The sequence below is a fragment of the Polyodon spathula genome, chromosome 20 (assembly GCF_017654505.1).
Source record: "Polyodon spathula isolate WHYD16114869_AA chromosome 20, ASM1765450v1, whole genome shotgun sequence".
Taxonomy (NCBI): Eukaryota; Metazoa; Chordata; class Actinopteri; order Acipenseriformes; family Polyodontidae; genus Polyodon; species Polyodon spathula.
In genome coordinates this window covers 26,546,753-26,567,727 of record NC_054553.1, presented here as the reverse complement: position 1 = coordinate 26,567,727, position 20,975 = coordinate 26,546,753, and the positions used below count along the sequence as shown (strand labels likewise).

The window sequence follows — 20,975 nt, the reverse complement described above, 5'->3', positions numbered from 1 at the left end:
CTCAATCTGCAGCAAAGAGGCAACCCGTTTGCTACATATCAGCCAGGATATTATGAGAAACGAGTAAACAAACTTTTCTGCTAGTGTCTTCTTTGAGTTTCAACCTAATCCCAAGGACGGCACCTTCCCTGGGGTGGGGAGTCTAGTCTGACGCTTTCCGTAATGGAAGTAAATTTGAAAGCAACGCCTCTTAAAATGAAATCTGATAGCACTTTGAAGTTTTGTGTGAAATCTGCATTAGGAAACAACAGGGATGGTTCTCTACTCTAGGTTGAAGAGAAGATTTGCTGGGACAGTTGACACCCTTATGACTTGTGCCTGCCAATACACCCTTGTATTCAGCAGCCAGCTAGATAGACAGAAAAAAAAACAAAGCTGCCATGTTTCAATGGGCCTCTATCCCTTCAAAGTAAACCGAAATCGCTGAGTGAGTTCACTGCACTGTGGACTGGAATTGATTTGACATATGAGAGAATGAGTAGGAGAATGATATGTATGTTAAAATTCTAAAAGTTTAGCATAAACTATGTTACAGAACTTGCTGGAATTACTAGTATTTGAATGCTGAAGGAGAATGAGCTTCAAATTCAGGGAAAAAGTGAGGAGATACTAAAGAAAAAGAAGCACATTTAAAGGGCCGTGAGGTATGTTTATAGGTTGAATAACCGCTGTATTGCTTAGCTCATTCACCTCTGTTACAAACCGTCTGTACATCAACTGAGTCAATCTGGGCAAATACAGAACAAATACTCTTCAAGCAAACAGTCGTGAATGAACAAATACTGAAACAGCAAATATTGCCAAAGGCAGCAGTCACCTCCGTTGTTACCATAATCCGCTCTGTACTGTTTTAATGCTTTCTGTGGTGCTTACCTAGCCTGAAATGTTTAACAAAACATCATCAAGTGCTGAAGGAATCATACTTAGAAGGATTACAGACAGTTCTTACATGGAGGCAGAAAACACCTTGCGGGTCTTGTTTGGGGCTTTTTGTTTAAGCTGACGGATCTGAAAACATTTTCAAATCAAGTTTCCATTGATCCCATCAACAATAACATGTCTTCATACCCCATTCCACACCCTCAACACAGTGTAAAGAAGTGTCCCTTACCCTCTCTCCTAAGTCTATCTCCACTTCATTTCTGTCTGTGTTCTGGGTTCGTGTGACATAAAGTATCGGTTAGGGTTCGTTTTTGTCAACTTCTTGCTTCCTTTGCACACAGGAACGTGATTCCAGGAATCTCTTAAAAAACACACTTTAAATCTGTGTATACTTGATTAATCTTCTTCTTTTTTTTTTTTGTTTAATCACTCTATGCAGCATCATGCATGCACTGTGTTATCTGTTTGATGTGTAAACTAACCTGAATGTAGTAATGCCAATAATTTGTCATCTACTTGTTGCATGGCTTAAATATTTAAGCATTTTAAAATATTATGAATTTTTATGCAACGTACAAGTACTATACCATGTTATTTAGCAGACGCTTATATCCAAAGCGACTTACAGAGACTAGGGGGTGAACTGTACAGAAACAACTGCTGCAGAGTCACTCACTATAGGACCTTGGTTTTACATCTCATCCGAAGGACAGAGCACAAGGAGGCTAAGTGACTTGCTTAGAGTCACACACAGTTAGTCAGTGGCTAAACAGGGATTTGAACCAGGGACCCCCTAGTATCAAGCCCTTTTCTGTAAAGGTAAAGTGGCAGAGACCACAGTGTGGTTTTGTGGAAAAACTGTTTAATTTATGACTTGCTCAAAGGCTAGGCTAAAAAGGCACAGAACCATGTATTCAAGCCAAACATCCCCTAGCTCATTAACTCTTCCACAGAATCAGATCAAGGGGACAGTCGGCTACATCTCCCCTCCTGCAACAGACTGATAACCCAGCTCTAATGTAGGGTCAGCCTGGCTACCTCATAAAAGCAGGAGAATTCCTGGAGGTGGCAGAGAAGACAACAGTCTAATTTCCACCCTAGAGCTACTTTACAAAAAAAAATGTGCTTATGGCTTATCACTATCCACTTTCTGCTCTTTTCATTGAAAGTTCAGGATTACTGCAGTAAATTACAATGGTTATTCATTCAAGACTTCCTTTGCAAGCGCAATCAGGCATTGTATGTGTCATATTCGAAAAATTGCACTTTTAAAAAAATGGTAAACAGAAAAATCGTAAACAACACTGTATTTTAGTAGTAAACTTTTAGCCGAAAAATGCACTGTTTGAGATGGTATGCCATTGATTTTTTAAATATTTCTACGAAGGTTTATTATCGTGTTGCATTGCTAAACCACTGCAGTTGAATACTGTATGTGAAACCAAAATGAATACAACATGAAATGACTATAAATTCATAATAAATGAATGAAAATGTACAAACAGTAAATTATTTTTTAAACAAAATGATTAAAAATTGAAAATATTAAACTTAGATTTACAGCCAGTTAAATTCTACATTTTGCAGTACTTTTACACACTATGCTCATATGTAGTATTAAATATTAAAGTATATTTTGCCAAAATCACATGGGAGTTGAAAAAGTAAGAAAAAACACTGCTACTGTATTTTAAAACCTTATTCATGTCAGCAATATGTTGGCAGGCCAGCATGTAGGAAGAATGTAGGTTAAAACACTGAATACCAAATGACTGCTGTCATATATGAACTGTCCGTTTTAAATGGCGGTAATATGATTTAGATGGTCAAGATAAAATATTATGGCAGCCATGCTAAATCCGCTGATTACCATGTTCTACAAATAAATGAATCTGCTAAAAGCTAATATGATGTTGCCAGCTGAATTATACATTATAAAACAGAGGTTTGTGCAAGAGTGGGCTGCTTTCAGTTATAAAGCTAGAAAATTAATGGTACACAGTCTGGAATTCCGATCTCAGAAACTATGAAGAGCTGGGGCTAGTAAGGATTTACAAGAGACCTCAAATTAACATTATTTGCTTCAGGGAGTGAATTGGACCAGTAGAGGGCACCGTTTTTCCCGGGTCAGAAATTCCACCAATGTGCCAGAAGGTGCCATTCTTTCAATACAGGTGCCGTCAACTTCTCTGGACATCATAAAATACTATTGCACTATTTCAAGGAGTATACAATATTTATTTTTTTTATTTTATTTATTTTTTTAAAACGATCTTCACACATTTGACTGCTGACGATCTTCTATAGTCTCCAACAAGACGACATGAAATTACAGTGTGTGTGTGTGTGTGTGTGTGTGTGTGTGTGTGTGTGTGTGTGTATATATATATATATATATATATATATATATATATATATATATATATATATATATTTTAAACTGTTCTAAATCAGAGATTATCACAGGCACCAGGTCCTAAACATGGCCCACCTGCACAATAACAATGACCAGGGTTGCTGTCCAAGGTGCTGAAATCGGCCAACAAGGTGCTAGAGCTCTGGGATGACAAGATGTGAGCTGCTTTATAGTACGTTATCTGGACTGGCACACAAAAGAAGCAGCCATTCTGATCTCAGATTCAAATTTAATTTAAGCTTTAATTTACAATATCCAGCGACTGGTTTATCATAGGTCAAATAAGTCTGATTTGAACTAGTTTTGGTTGGTTTGGTTGTAAATGGTGTTCATATTCATATGTCTTTAAGATTTAACAACAGATACTTGGAATAGGTGGTGCATTTGGTCAACGGAGAATAGCGCCACTTCTTAACTATTTCAGATGGCAATCATTTTGATTGACTGCAGCTCCAAAACCTCAGAGGAAGATGCAAACAATTTGACCGAGCACCAAGCCTTAACCTTGACGTTGATTCCTATTTTTCTGCCTTCTCATGCTCATTAGAGTAAGGTACACTGGTGTAGCTACTGTTTTGATGGACATTCTAAGACATCAGCTAACATATATATGTACATAGTAAATACTAAACCACACATTCAACAGAAACTTCATTACCATGGGGTCTGAATAATACACATTTAAGTTTAGAAAAGAACAACTACTGTATATAAATTGTTAATTAATCCACATTTGCTTCACACAGCACAGCTCCATGCAAAACTGCAGGCACTGTAGATGCAACCCATATGAGAGACATTTCCTGGTAATTTGCAGAATGCAGAGAACTGACAGATGTTAACTGGGAGACAGAGCAGACTCCATATGGGAGACAAAGCAGACTCCATATGGTGCTTTATTACATAACTAAGCAGTATTGCTTTTTTTTTTTTTTTTTTTTTATCAAATATCTCACTAACTTGAGAAATGTGGCACTTGGGATGGAGCTGTCTTCCAGCGGCCACAGTCCCCAGCCAGAGACCCACAGCTACTGAACTGATTCCAGGGCTGTGGAAATTGAAAGCTGTAAATGGACAAAAAAAATTGCTAATGGAGAGTGCGTGATTGTGCCTGATGCAGGGGGTAAATTACAAGCTGTGAGGTGAAAATGTCAGGCAGGTAATTATTCAGTTGTCTGCACAGGCGAAACTGAGGTGTCCATTGATCTACTGCACTAATGTTTAGATTCCTAAAGCAAGTGCAATTAACATGTATCCTATTAACAACGTTAGGGAATGAATATCTCTGTATCTGGGACAGTGCTAATTGATGCCACATGACATCTCTTAATGACAGCATGAATGGATGGGGTGTGGGCAGCAGATACACATGAGAAAAGCACTTGAATAGATTTCATTTTTAAAGCAGGTCTGGCATTTCTGTTGGCATGTCCTATGCTCTGCATTGTTGAAGTTTTTCAACTCATTCTCCTGCCCAACATCTAAACTGCCTTGCACAAACTGGAAGATCCGGTGGGTCTAAATGAAAACGCAACCTGCAGTGTATTCAATGTCGCTGCACCTACCTCTGACGGAACACTTCATGGACATTGATGCTATAAACTGGGATTTCTAACCAAAATAAAATGGGAATTTTTACTTATCAAGTAAAGGAATTTAGAAAATCTAGGTCACTGTGACACTACAGTAAGCATATACAATGAAAAAAAAGCATTTACAATGTCAAAACTTTCACCTTCAAAAGTTTACTGAAATTCATAACCCTAGAGGCACAATGTGGAATCTGCAGTCCTACCCACCAAATAGGACATACTGTTTTTACAACCTCCAAGCTTTCAGATACTGTAGGGACAGAAACACAAGCCCATGTGATAAAGCAATATATTAAATCATGGAGCTTTATTGGAAATTATTTTCATTTTTTATACTTCCTGAGCCTGCTTATATGGACTCAAGCCTTCAAACCAGAACGATTTATTGACATTACAGTAAAGTTGCAACCTATCTACTGCATCATCGTGAACAAACTAGAATACCAGTTTAGACATTTAAACCTAAATCATATTGTTTGCAAGTCCTCTCGCTTAGTTATGGCTTTCTGGACTATTGCTATAATAAATTGCTTAAATGTATGTATTCCTGGAAATGCCAGTCACTTTGACTCCAGGCTCTAACAAATGTGCTCTGAATGAGGTCCATTTATTTGCCATTTAAACCCATTAGGCTGATATTATCATTATGCCTTTCTTCCTTACTGCCTTGCTAAAGTTTATCATTTTCATTGCCAAGTCAATAAAATAAAAAAGCAAACATATCTGACATCAGTCACTTTCTGAATGCCCACACCTTGGCTTGATGTATGAGTTGCACACACATACACATCAGGTCAGAGGTTATTTCTTTAATTCATTTCTCATGTGAACAGTCACAATTTTTTTATATGCATACACAATAATGCACTAGATTTCAGCAACACAAAATTATTTTTCTATAGTTCTGCAAACAAAATCATTTACTGGCATTTGGGACTATATGTATTCCAGGACACCAAGATATTTAGTAAGCATGGTATGTGAGTGGGGAAAGAAAACAGGCACCAAAAGTTCAATCCCCAACTGTTATGCATCTTAACAGTTACTGAGCAGTACATACAATCACATAGACAAATAGCAATGCCCTTTTTAGGCACACATTTCTTGTGCTTAATCCAACAAAGACGACCAACGAATTTGTTATAACAGACGGGAGCCCCATGCTTGGACATGCTGAAATACAGCAGAGTGATTAGTCTTGCTATGACTTTTTTTTCGGGAAAGATACTGGAGATGAGACATGATATATTCACTGGACAGGTCCTCTGCTTGGCCTGTGAAGAGTTCACGTCCACTGAAAACATAACTGTCACTTTAATTTCTCCTGTTAAATTGGGGAATCCTGTTGATTATCGACTTATGTGACCATTTAAAAAAAATACTTAAAAAAGTTTAGCTATAAAGAATTTGAAAGTGCTTCTGCGTAGGCTGAATGAAGATTTTGCAGATTGACACAATGCTTATTTTCTAGTTGATTTCTAAAGGCATGATAGCTGAAGCATGGATATTTTAAAGAATACATCTTGCTTACATGTGCAGAAGGTTATTCCTTCAATTTTGCAGATCGCTAGTCTACTAAGACTCCCCAGACACTGAAGGCTTATCTATGTAATTGAGTGACAGTAATGTGCTTTCTGCGTTATCAGGAATGCCTCAAGGTGTCTATCAAACCAGATGAAACATTCTAATTCAGCCATTTCTCTTGGGTTGTAATGTTCAAGCCTCTGATAAAGCTGACAAGGTAAAATGCTATCATCTTTGCATCACAGCTGCACCTTGTGCTCCCTAATAGACATGACTGTAAAAAATAAACCACAGAGTTTCAAACCAATCCTAACAATCAGGACTTTATGAAACAAAATCATTCAAACACAGGTCAGTCCAAACTAACCTTCAGCTTCCAGGACATATTTTAATTAGAGGTTTAATTGGTGGTTGGCAGAGATATTGGGTTCATTTCTGTCTCCGCCAGATAAATGTGTGTGGCTGTGTTTGTAATTGTTTAATTTAATTTGGCACCTGCCTGTTACTAGCAGGCAGGTATACACAGGTACCAAAATGTTTGTACTGGGCAGTCTGTGTGAAGCCAAGAAGCTGTCTGTGTAAGGTACAGTATAAAGTACTGTGTACATCTTTGTGTGTTAAAAGTGTTTCACGACTGGTAAAAATAAATAAATAAATAAAACAAAACTTAACTCCCACATGGAGTGTTAAACTCAACTTTGTTTTTCCTTAAACTATTCCACTGGACGGCTATACCCTTTACCAGTCACAAAACACTTTTATCATAAAGGTTAAAATAGATAGATAGATAGATAAATAAATAAATAAATAAATAAATAAATAATCGTCTGTTTCCCCTGCTACCCTTTTTTTCTTTTCCTCAGTTCAGCTAATTTATTTATTTATTTTTAGGTGTTGTTCCACATAGCGTAATTACCTCCTCTGTCAAACAGTATGTTCCACGTTTATACTCCTGCTCCTAGTAAACGGGTGGGCAATATTGTTAGCCTTTGACGTCAAGGACACAATGAAAAACATGCTAAATATAATGCTTCTTTATCATCCACGATATTTTCCCTGTTCCATGGAGCTATTCAGAAATAAAGGACTACTTTCTTCCAGCAGCCTTTACCCACCCTCCCCCTCCATCACTACTCAAGCTGATCTGTTTCCTATAAGCAGCGACATGCCTTTGGCAAAAAAAGATTCCAAGTACATTATTTGCTTCGTCTGCCAAGCCAATGCAAAGTGGCTTCCCACTCCAAAACTGGAATAAACAGCACACGGTTATAATCGTGACGAATTCCTGCCTGGCAGAGACTTAACCCCTAAATCTTCTACACAACCCTGTGTATCGGCACAAAGTTATTCTGCATTTTTATGTATGAGATGGATTGGTAACAAACAAAAGGGAAATAACACAGATGATATTATTTTTTAATTGAATCCCATCCATAGTCAAGTAAACTGGGATATTAAAGTTCTGCAGGAAAGTAGTTAAACAAGGCACAGTTATTTAATCAAATTTCATTTCATATTCAAAACTAGATATATGTGTAACAGAAGATCCCCAGGGAACCAGTGTAAAGGAGACAAAATGTGTGGAAAAGAATGGCTGGTTATTGGTTTTCGATACATTGAGGTACAAACCAAATGCGTGATTGATTCTTGACGTCTTTCTACATCTCCTCCCACATATAATCCAATCACCTTTTAAAAAGTAGGCAAGGCTTTCAAAGAAAAATAATTGTGCAGCCCTCCCTAATTTCCGCAGGAAGTAAATGCCTCATTGTACAGAACTTTTATTTTAACACCTGAAAGTGATCTTTTTTTAATTCAAGAGAAGGCTGATCACTCTTACCATGCAAAGATTATTTTATGCTGCTTATTAGTTTAATTATCCTGCAAAAAGCAGTGAAGCTTTTTTTTTTTTTTTTAGCACTTCTTAAAAACTGTCAGCTTTGGTTTATTAATATTCATGAAGCAGTGGTTAATAAAAGACAACCAACTTTCATCAAAGAACCTTTTTAAACTAAATACTTGAAATGCCTTCCCATGCTTTTATCTTACCAATGCTTGATAAAGGTTAAAACTCACAAGAACTTAAATGGACAATCACCACAATGAGTTCCAAGTAAGTCAATCAATACTTCTGACCACCAGTGTGACTTGACTTCAACTAGATAGAGCAGTTTCCCTTAATGCCTTACTCATGTCAGAGTTCTGGTTTGAAGTAGTTATGGATTAATTACAGAAGTCACCCAATTTCAGAGAGTTTTCTTGTTTTCTTCCCTGTTGTAACAACTAAATGACAGTAACTATATTGGCAAGAGTGTTATTGTTGTTGTTTGTCAGTCTTAAACCTGACCCTGGTGTCAACTGAAAAAACAATATCCAACTATTTTACACAACTGATTTAACCATTTTGTCAGGAAGATTCCATATTTCACAGCAGTTAGCGTGACCGTTTATGTACATCAGAACCTTACTGTGCACAAAGCATTATGGGCAGCGGTGAACTCTTGAATACAGAATGTTTAATGTCCCAGGGGGTGGCGTCTTTGTGCAATCAAAGTATAAAAGTGCCTGCTGACCCACAGGACTTCCTACAAACGAAGCCCCCCCCCATCTCCACCTCCATCCCTTACACACTTGTTATAATAGCAATCTAGGAAACATGTCTACCTAAACATATTTACTAGTAGCAATACGTTTTTGGAAATTTCCAGGTCAGGATTAGAATGTTTATTCAAAATTAACATAATTATTCCTGGTCAAGCTTTCACCTATATTGGCTTGAGATGCTGTTGCCGCACTTTCTAGGTAACAGTACAGAGCGATGAATGACATAATGATGATACAGAAACCTCAAAAAATGTATCATACTTCTACTGATTTTGCATTAAATCTCAAACCTATCTTATATTAGTGATACTTTGTAACATTCTTTATTGGTTATTAGCTTTAACTTCATCGTGTGAAGAACTACAGTTTAAACAAGTTGCAGAACGAAGACTGGGCAAAAAACCTACTTTACCAACTTTGCTTTTTTGACCCCTCCACATTGCACACAGTCTTTGGGAACCGTACGGGGAGCGAGTAACCTATAACTTAGAAGTTGATGTGTTTTCTTCACAGACCGGGAAACTTGTCTACCTTTGTACTTCAAGGTTCAGTTTATCTACTTCATACAAAGAGACAAACTGCTACAGATGTTTCACAAGAGTCTCTGAATAATCAGACAGCTGCACTCGGCACAAGAGGGACTTCAGTACCTTTTAGTTTCAATACTTAGCTTATCTTTGAGGATTCAATTTAAGCAGCTCCTGTTTTCTGACGTTCGCTGACAAGACTCTCTGATTAAGACGGCAAAAATACCAGCTTGATGTAATACTGTAGTTTATTAGTCAAGTGAAATATTATATTATTATATTCCCATGATAGAAAGTATTGCTGTATAAAATTTGCCAATATAGCGTAGTTCACAGTTGTGACTCAGCGGCAAAGAAATAAAGATCATACAGAACATTGAACAGTTACACTCTGCGCATCAATATGAAGAACAGCAGAGGGTTCAGCTGGTGCATTCCCAAGATCAGAAGGTGTACTATATGGTGCATTATAACTACGGCTTCTGTTTTTCGATGCTTATTTTTAGCTATTTTCGAGTTTTATGTAAATCTTTTTTTTTCAGGGATTTCATTTTTGATATGCTTGAGCTGTTTTTTTTGATATGCTTTTTTTTTTTGGTCAAAATATGTACAGTTGTAACTCGACATTACTTGCACACGTAAGTTGTACCTTCTTTCCTTTGCTTTCCTTTCCTTCCACAACAAAATCCCTATGGTCACGGCACATTCTTCTGGGGTTTTTGTGTGTAGGCATTTTTGTACATTTCACCACAACTCTGTTTTAAATCCTCTGTATCTTAGCTGTAACACAGCTTTAAATCCCGCTAACAAGCCTCTATCCTGATTGTAATCTCATTTTAAATCTCGCAAGCAGAGCCTCCAACAGAAATGTGCTGTCACTCAATAGTTGGGGCGGGTTTAAAGTATTCAGATCAAATCAATCATAGATGCAAGTCAGGAAGGCGGGACATTGCCCGGCAGCACTGGGAAATGTATTATTTTTTTAGTATTAGGTTTTATTTTTTAAATGGGAAAAGGGTAAAGTCAAAGTGAATTGATTAACCATTTCCACAGTTTTTCTGGTGTTTATTGGCTATCCACCAATTTCATTATTTTTTTTTGTAATCGGGGGTGTTTAATTGGTCAAAACCGAAAATCAGAAGATCTAAATATAACCCAAGGAACGTGAAACAAGTAATGTAATTGGTCAAGCAAGGTTTCAGCTGTCTGTTTATTGGATGGACATGATATATGCTTTTTTTTCTTCAAATTCATTCTTCTACCTGGATTATAAATGCAATAAGTCCCTTCAGGATGTCTGTATACGTTGAATATACTGACTTCTCAGGGGTTGGAGGCACTCGATTTCGTCTCGTGCCGCACAATGCCACAAGGCATCCGTATATTCGATGTAGATGGACATCCTGTCGGGCTTTATTACATACATAACCAGTGAACTCATATCACTGAACAATATGTATACAACACTTGAGACGGAAGCAAAACGTCAAGCAAAAGCACAAAAAAAGTATAATATTGAGGCCATTAATGGTATGACAGTGCTGTGAATTGCAAACACAAATAAGACATGACTAGGATTTGAAAGGTGTAATCTATTCCTCTGCCTTGACGGACGACAAGATCAATTTCCAGCGTGTAAAGGTTCCTCTGAATAACATGTCAAACTCTTATTAAAAAGTGATTGGAATCCCCATAATTGGAGAAAAAGTTAAATAACCTGCTCACTGCCACTGACCCACTCTGCCACAAGATGAGACTTGTCACAGAGAGGCGAAGGGAGTATATTTTAGGTAAACCGCTGTACAGACTTCATGCACAATTCATAACCGGTGCTTCATTAAAACGTCTGCAGACTTAAAAGGACGCGTTTACTTCGTCTGTGTAAGAGAAGAGAACAGACCTTCGGTGTTTACGTCACCCAAAATCCACTGAACATTTTTTTACCAAATTGTGTCCCGGATTTGTTGGGTGAAAGTACTTTAATTCTTGGCAACACATTTTTAGCAATGAATACAGTAAGATATTGGAGGATAGAGAATTCCTTTCCAAGTGCAAGAATGAAGCTAAATGCAAGCAAAACATGGTATAATTGCTTTTCTAACAAATACAATGTCCTTCTTACATTCTCACATATTTAAAACGTATTTGTCACAGTTAAAGTAGTCGTTCTCTGATAAAGTTATTTTTAACCTGCATTGAGTGTTTTTCTGGTCACCAGTACTTTGAACTGATCTGGCAAATAACAAGAACAGATGTGTCAAGAATAACAAACCAACTGAAAAATTTCCATCAAAGCTGGTTCACGTTACATTCAAAGGGTGTCTGATCTGCAATACATTTTTGTGCAAATCTGACAAAAACAAGAGACTGAGATATGTCCCTAGACCTTCATATTAATATATATCATAGAAAAACATATTGTACAGAAGGGAACAGCTTGCGTGCAAACTGAATACAAATTAGAAAATACTAAAAAGGATTTTTAAAAGTTCATAATGTCCATAGTATTCAGCATCAAGCCATGAGGTCTGGACTTAGAGCTCACTCAACAGATAGTTAAACCAGGATTACATGCTCATGAGTCCTGAACAACCACCTGGGACTCTGTTAACGCAGGAGAGAGATGCCAATGCAGCTCCCCAGCTCTTCACTGTCACAAGCAGCTTGTGAGCTCACATTTTTAATTGTTTCATGAGTCTCCCATTTTTTGTGAGAATCCTTTCAAGATTTAACTACATTTAAATGTAATAATAGCTAATAGCTATCTGGTGGACTTGTACTTAATGGACTGGAGGGTTTGAATTTCAACACAAAGATACTAACTACATACCACAGAATGTACTAATGTATTTATAAAAAAATGTGAAATTACATTCTGTACTGAAATTCACTCCTGTCATTTCATTGAATTACTACAGTTGACCCTAACAATGTTCTTTTAAACAGCAAAGTTTAACTGCATTATTATATGTAAAATATAGATCTAAAATCAGTCTGACAGGACAGCACATTAAGAAGTATGTGTATATCATCAATATCTGTCATCCGTTCAACTTAAATTTCTGAATACAGTACTTCAGAATATATGGTAAAAAGTTTGTTTTGCCACCAAATTTAAACTGAAACTGCAATACAAAGCTAGTTAAGCAAACGCTGACTTGCTCCAACAGTAGGAATGGGTTTGTGTTGGTTGAGAAAGCAATTTTGTTTTGTTCTCACTTGACTTGATATTCATACTGAAGTACAGTTTGTTAAAAAGTGTAATTGCTCAGGAAGCCCTTTCAATCCCTGTGAGAGCAGTGGTAAAGCCTTATCATGAAAAGCAAACAGAGGAAAGAAGTGTGTGAGAGAAAGAACAGCGAACTAGCGAGAACTTGCAAAGGATGAGGCCACAGAAATGATTTAAAACATTCCTGACCGTCATTATCGTATAATTGCATGTTCTGCATTGTTGTTCAGGTTTTCTTAAACTGATTCTGGTCTGTGTACAGCATGAGGAAGAGACACTGATGCAGATAGCAAGCGCATATCCAACTCCCACGTCATTCAACTGGCAATATTCGTTAAGCATTAAAACTGTGAACTTGAGAATTACGTGGGAATAACAAATCTCACTTCCAAGAACAGTTTGGCCAAGCAATTTTTATATGCTTGAAAAAGTCAGCAACAGGAGAGCAACTAAATAAATAAATACCTGACTCTCTTTAATCTTTTGGCAGCCCTTCATAAGACAAAAGTACAAAGCCATAATTTCTACAGTGCTGAACAAAGAGGCGCGCACACACATACACACACACAATATAGATATTCAACTAGAAATGATTTGAATCTGTTTGCAAACACTGTCCTACATACGTAGTTAACCTTACATCTCCTGACAGCAGCTACCCTAACCTCCAGCAGGCAGTGACACATAGGACTTCTCGCATCTTTTTGAATAATTGGTATCTTTTATTTCTGGACCACAATAATAAAACAAAATAATGCTCCCAACCTTTACTGACATTAACACTTATTATTTTCTCTTAAGCTGAGGAAACGCGAAGCCACTCTGGGGCTTAGAAACTGATTTCAGGAGACTAGGTTTCAGGCAACTGATTTAGGGTTTATTGATACAGCAAAGTTGCTCTCGCTCTCCTGGAACCGGGTTTCAAGTCACTGTTCCTGAATAAGTGGCTTTGTGTTCACTCAGCTTTAGAATAAAACAGTGGCAATTTCACAATGTTAACTGAATTCGACAGAGATACATCGCTCTTATGAATGTGCAGAATGGGTCTGAACAGTGTAAAACCAGCAGACACCAGCCTAATCAAAGACCAGCCTGCTTCAAGAGAAGCATTCCGGTCTACATAATCCCCCCCATTCGTGACTAGCACTTTATTACTGAAGAATATAAATGTTTTTTTTCTAAATTTTAGTAAACTTTCACCTTTCTGAATGGCTCTATATACAACTGTGATGTTCATACATCTGACTGATGTGATAATATTTAAATCCAAACAACTGTCAAAGATTTTCAGTTGTGTCCAGGAACTAATGCCCTGACCTGATGCCCCAGATCCTACAATAACCATCACGATGAACATTAAAATGGGTGTTTTTTTCCTGTCAATTTTCTGTCATTTGGTCAATCGATCAAGAGACATACATTGTGGTGGCTGCTAAAATGACACAAAGTGAGGACGAGATGCTCTTTAGAGAGAGATCGCAATTAGCATTTTAATAGATGAGATAAAGGAGGAAAGATGGATTGCTTCTTCAAAACAGCCACCTCCACTCTGATCTCTGTACACCCACAGTAAAAATGTGCTTCTCAAACATGCTATAGCCAAGACCGAGCTTTCACTGTTTTAGCATTGTGCACAAATTACTTATTTGTCTTTAAAAGTAGGAGGCAACGTACCATATTAATATAATAGTGTTGCTACCTTAACAAGAAACCAAAAAGTGTATAGAATAACAGAAAGACAAGATGGCAAACCTGTAGCCATTTTTATTTATAATCAGTTCTGCACCTTCCCTATACCACTGTAAAATGTCTTGCTGGTTTACATTGAAATGTGATTTTTCTAAACTCTAGTACACATATATTGCACCACTGTGTGTCCTATTTTAAAGCAAGCGTTTGCCCCTATGTACAGTAGCAAGAAACAACAACTTCCCCATCACTATTTTGCTTGTTTTATAATATTGGTGTTGTTTTAATGTGCACATTGCATTGGCTTACAAATCAAACAGCTGCTGTCTCTTCAAGTAACAAGGACTTTAGCATCAGAGTGCTCTCAGCTCAAATGCATTTAAAAATAAATCAAACAACAGCAGCTGTACCTCTGAGAGAATAAATTTGTACAAGGATTTCTACATTTTTTAAGAGCGATCGATACCACAATGTACGAGGGGGTATCCATTTCCTTTACTAGTCTGACTATAAAAAATACACACATCTGCAGTTTATGATAATTTTCAACTGAAGATAACAACATATTAGCATTTAGGTCAGCAACTCAAAACATCATACATAATGTATTTGCTTTTTGCATGCCATGCCACTGACATGTTAACTGATCAAAAGAAGCAATTAGGAGGCGAGTGGTTTCTCTCTGAAGAGTACTATAATATTGCTACTGTAGCTTCTTTGAAGTTGTTTTCAACATAAAATGTGAAACAATAACAAGAGCCACAGTGATATAAAGAAATAATGATCGAACACTTTCACGTTACATATTTATAGCCATCTATCAGAGTTAGACGCAAAGCTTTCTTCAGCTATCCACTGCGTCTCATTTCTCGTTCCTGTAGACAACTGTTCTTCAATTAGCGTGCTGTTGCAGAGTAGGGAAGGAAAGACGTAGTCCAGGGGTTTGCTGCAGGACTATAACCCCCAGAATGCCAGAATCCTTGGAGGAGTTAGGCTTTGTTTGTTCATTTTGCATGTAAATAAATATACAGGCACTGACCTGTTTAGACCCTAACTGTTTTGAGTACTGTTCCTTTTTACACAAGAAGACAGTGGAAAAGGTCTCGAAGATTGGCAAAGCTACCCCATTTTGCCACAGTGTTTAAAAATGTTTCTTTTTTATAATATAATATTTGTCATTTTTTCCAAAGAGCAAACAAACAAAGAAGACATAAGAAAGCCACCTTTCTGGTGGATGGCACAGTAATGACTTTAGCGAATTCTCCAAAGCATACATCTGAGATCAATTAACCATCAGAACAAACGTCTAATTACAAGACAAGTTTTTGTTCAGGCAGTCTGCCTAATCTTTTTTTTTTTTTTTTTTTTTTTCTAATACAAACTACAACTCGTTATCCTGTGATGTATCCAAACAATTTTGCCCTCAACGTGCTGCCGTTGTTAATGGTAGAAGGGCTCACGGCAATCATTCAGTTTTGACATCTTTACAATGCTGGGTGCCAGTCACTTAAAGCGACTGTCAATGACTATGGTAATATTTTACAGGGATAGGTGCCTGCTCTTATTTTGCCCAGCTGTGTGTTCACACTGATGACCTGTTAAAAGCACAGATAAAGTCTTCCTTTTAGTTAGAGGTAGAATGTGTAGGCACACTAATCGCTCCCCTTACAAATGAAGTTTACCATGATAAATTTACATTTTGCGGGTTGCCAAACTTTTTCAAGAAATGCATTTATAAAGGCTAACCTTAAATCATTCAGTTTTGTTTACTGTGATTTACAATACTTTAATACGCATTTATCATGGTTTGCTGCAATACACTTTTCTATGCCATTACAGAATCCACTTATATTAAGGAGTTTAAAGATTTATCAATAACCCAGTACTGAATGCTTAAACTATTCCTTGTCATTTACAATAGATACATTTTTTGTGCCCCAGCAATTCATCTTAGGTCAAGTACTGCAAAATAACAAACTATTTTTAGCAGCTTAATCCATTTTCTGACTTCTTATCAGAATGAGCAAGATCATCATTGAAATGAAAATCTTTTGGATCTTGGATTTCGTTACCTTTAAAGCAAATGAATTTTATTTTTTTCATTTTGAGAGTTTAAAACCTAAAGCTCTTCCCCACTCTATACAAAACTGACCAGTAATAATGTTGCTATAGATAATGTTTAAAGTGTGGGAAATCCTTACTCGCAATAAATAAGGTAAAATCCCCCCTAAAAAATTATAAGTTACTAGCATATAGACTTGACTCAGAGAAGGTTATTAAAAGGGATAAAGAAAAAAATTCCCACAGCTCTAAAATATATAATGTTGTACATTATTTAAACCCTTACCTGAATCTCATATTGGAAAAAGTAAAACGGCATTATCACACATCTGAAGAACATTACATTAAACATTTCAATCTGAGCGACTCAGTGAAATAAGGCGATACAGGCATCAGTATGCATCCAAGTTCATATACCACATAAAGTACCAGACAAAAAAGATGAAACAACTTTTTTTTTTTTCAGCTATTTATGAAGTTGCAGTCTTTGATGGCTGAGAAATGAATCTCATCATGACTTATTTCTACTTTCTAGAGCAATCTCTGTTAAAGAGCTGGTAGAGTACAGGTACTGGTGCTGGCATTTTATCAATTTGCATTTGCTGGACTCCTAGTTTTCCTTCACTGCAACACAACAGCCACGTTATCTTGGATTATAAATCAATATTTTACGATATAAAAGCGATTTTCTCCACTATTTGTGCAGCTAGGTGCTTGACCTTACAGAGTATTTTTCATTTTATATGTTCATATTTTTTCACACTGCAGTTGTTCCAACCTGCATCAACAGGATCTTGCTTGCTCGGATTGCACAGCACCAGTAGTGTAAAAGCAAGCAGTCGTTATTAATAGAACCAAGGCTAAAGTGTCCCATTTTTCCAATATTTTCCACCAATATTGGCCAAAGATTAAACTTCCAACTGCATCACATAGTGCTGTAGGTTTAGAATGGCAAGGATATTAGACTGTAAGCTAAATTAATATGTCCAAGATGTTTAAAGCGTGCATGTGTCCTTGATGATAGCACGAACAGTCTTCTCAGAATATCAAAAAAAAATGGGGCACTCTATCTTTGAAGAATTTCAATGCTAGTTCAGAAATTCAGTATTAAAAATGCACCCTGTAGTAAAGGTCACTGGGTTCAGAATTTGGCATTTAACCGTGGCTAAATGAATTGAAAACCTGTACTGACCATGCTTGGCATTACAAAAATGGCCATTTCTATCAATACCGATTCAAGGCACAGAGCTAATGAGATTGCTGTGCCTGGTAAACCAGTTTACAACTAAAGCCCAAAATGATCCCTGCAGCACTCAATTTAGTACTGCGCAACAACTGCTTCATTTTAACAAGTACTTCTCTAACATACTATACAAAATCCTAATACTGAATTTGTGGTCTGTGTGACTCTCTAATGAGAACACACGTAACATGAGTTACTGAGTTCATTGACAGGTCTCGTGGTAGACACCGTAATACATCTCAAATTCTGAACCCCGATATTGAAAGCATGCACCCTCTTCTAAAATATGTATTCTTATAAGGAAAAGAACCAAACATGGAAATACCTCTTAGATTAATCCCAAAAATTACCACACACATTAATTTAAATTAAAAGAATATCAGGACTAGGGAGATTCTTTTACTCAATAGTGATTACTGGAGAAGGAAAGCCTACTCAAAATTATTAATGTATCAAATTCCTTACTGAAAAGTTCTATCTGTTCTTAAATAATGGTGTGTTAGTTGAAGATAATTTCCATCTTATTTGTTTGAGATATACTGAAACGAAAACCCCAAGAGCAGGAAAAAAAGAAAAAGATAAACCAAAAAAGAATCACCCGATTGATTGGGTTGAGAAGAACCAAGAAAAAGCCATCAAAGAAAAAAAAAACCTGCAGTGGAAGATTTGATAAATCAACCACAATAAACCCGTGCCTGCACAATAACACTAGGGCAGCGGCTGACTGGTTTCCCTGAATTCCTTCTGTTTGCGGTACGTTGGTATATGACAGGATGCTTGCCTGAATGCAGTCTAGTTCTACCTATCCTGACAGACAGCTCCTGGTCATCAGTCTGCAGGCAGGCTGGGTCCTCCTTCTCCTTGGCTGGCTTGTAGTCCTGACCGAACCCGAAGGCTAGATGGGGGTCCTCTCCGGCACCCTAAAAACAAAGCACACAGGCAGGGTTGCAAATTAATTCACTGTACTGAACCAGAAAACAACCAGTGAGATATATATATATATATATCAAGTTACAAGTTATATGCCAAGTACAAGGTTTTCCTGGAAGAAAACTTGCTTCCTTCTGCTCTGACAATGTTCCCCAACTCTGAGGATTGGTTTTTCCAACAGGACAATGCTCCATACCACACATCCAGGTCAATCAAGGTGTGGATGGAGGACCACCAGATCAAGACCCTGTCATGGCCAGCCCAATCTCCAGACCTGAACCCCATTGAAAACCTCTGGAATGTGATCAAGAGGAAGATGGATGGTCAAAAGCCATCAAACAAAGCCGAGCTGCTTGAATTTTTGCGCCAGGAGTGCCATAAAGTCACCCAACATCAATGTGAAAGACTAGTGGAGAGCATGCCAAGACGCATGAAAGCTGTGCTTGAAAATCATGGTTATTCCACCAAATACTGATTTCTGAACTCTTGCTAAGTTAAAACATTAGTATTGTGTTGTTTAAAAATGAATCTGAACTTATTTTCTTTGCATTATTCGAGCTCTGACAACACTGCATCTTTTTTGTTATTTTGACCAGTTGTCATTTTCTGCAAATAAATGCTCTAAATGACAACATTTTTATTTGGAATTTGGGAGAAATGTTGTCAGTAGTTTATAGAATAAAACAAAAATGTTCATTTTACCCAAACAGAGCTTTTTTTCCAGAGCTGTGTATATGTGTGTGTGTGTGTGTGTATGTATGTATGTATGTATGTATGTATGTATGTATGTATGTATATATATATATATATATATATATATATATATATATATATATATATACCCCAATTAGGGTTTAGAATTCCTGACAAATGTTATATATTTAGAAATTTTATATTTTAAAGTCAAAAGAAAATATAGAATAACCATTACCTATAAAAGAACCTATGTATTACTTAACAAAACCAATAAACAGAATAAAAAAGAGCCCATGTATTTTACAATCTTTTTAGTATTTATGAATTTCCAAAAAGTATGTGGTCTTCTATACTGTATACAGTACAGTTTTGAGGTACAAGTAGGTAATGACAATAAATTATAATTGTGTTGACAAATGTTTTGATTTACATATATAATGATAATCACACGCTTTGAACGCCTGGTCAGACTTAAATCAATAGAACAGTACAATCTAAATTGGTGTGAGTGGGTGGTGGGGAAAGTAGGGGTCTTTCGCTGTGTGAAATAATCCTTCAAACTAATGTGACTTCATTTAGCCCTGCCTCTGTTCTGCATTCCTAAGGAGTGTTATCTCATTACTATGCATAGGAACAAGCAATTCTCCACACAAGACATGAATCTGATTTACACACTAGCAATCCTTGGAGATTATCACAGCCTTTAAACAAACCAGAACACCACCAAGCTTGGCTGCTTATCGAGGCAGCTCACGTGGAAAGGAAGCCACAGAATACATGGAAATCTCCGATTCCCACCTGTCTAGAAATAACCCACCCAACCCCCAAAGACCAGCTGCGCCTGGAGGACCTCATGTATGAACTGCAAGAGAGGAGGTGAATAATTACAACACGATTTGAACTGCCTTTCCCTTGATCAATCCAGACCACCTTCCCTTTTTCAAACATCAGACAATCCAGGGTTCCAGTGATCTCACTAACAAGGCTTCCAAACACACAACAACAAAGCAGTCCTGGTGGGTTTTGATATAATAACAGTGCACAAATTGAGCACCACTGTTTTTTACTTGCTTTTAATTACTTATTTAAACTCTCTAATGCCTCATGTTTAGAAAGTATAGCATGACACATACAAAAATAAATAAATACAAATTGGGGCTAGGAGATTTAACCAAACCAATAATACATTATTAATCACTACCAATAAATAAATACTAAATTGTACATTCTTACCTAGCTTCCTTACTGAAATTCAACACATCAGATCATTTCATTTGTTCTTATTCATCTGTTACAATTGTACCAGTAACTAATTATAAGTTATTGGAAAATGTGATTATCAATCCTAGAATATCCTATAAAAAAGTCACCCCGGTCACCCCATCCCCCCTATCAAATATCTTCAGCACATTGTCCCTGAAACATGCATTACTATTTTCTGGATATGCTCCCTGCTCTAACTAGAAACTGGAAGGCAGATAAATTGTTCTTCACTCCATCACGATGGAACAGATTGCCTCCTTGTCCACTTACAGCTTGCAGAACATATCTTAGTGGCACTATGCATGGCTCCAAGATAAGG

General features: G+C 37.0%; 1 protein-coding gene across 3 annotated transcripts in view; it reads right to left on the bottom strand.

The window, feature by feature from the left end:
• The window catches only part of LOC121295511 (zinc transporter ZIP11-like), a 135,452-nt gene that overhangs the window by 64,479 nt on the left and 49,998 nt on the right, over positions 1–20,975 (bottom strand). For 2 of the 3 annotated variants that reach the window (XM_041220209.1, XM_041220212.1), the window contains one exon: positions 18,549–18,687. In XM_041220209.1, the coding sequence (XP_041076143.1) occupies positions 18,549–18,687 (139 nt within the window). The remainder of the gene's footprint in view (positions 1–18,548; positions 18,688–20,975) is intronic. The other variant, XM_041220210.1, reaches the window with a different exon arrangement.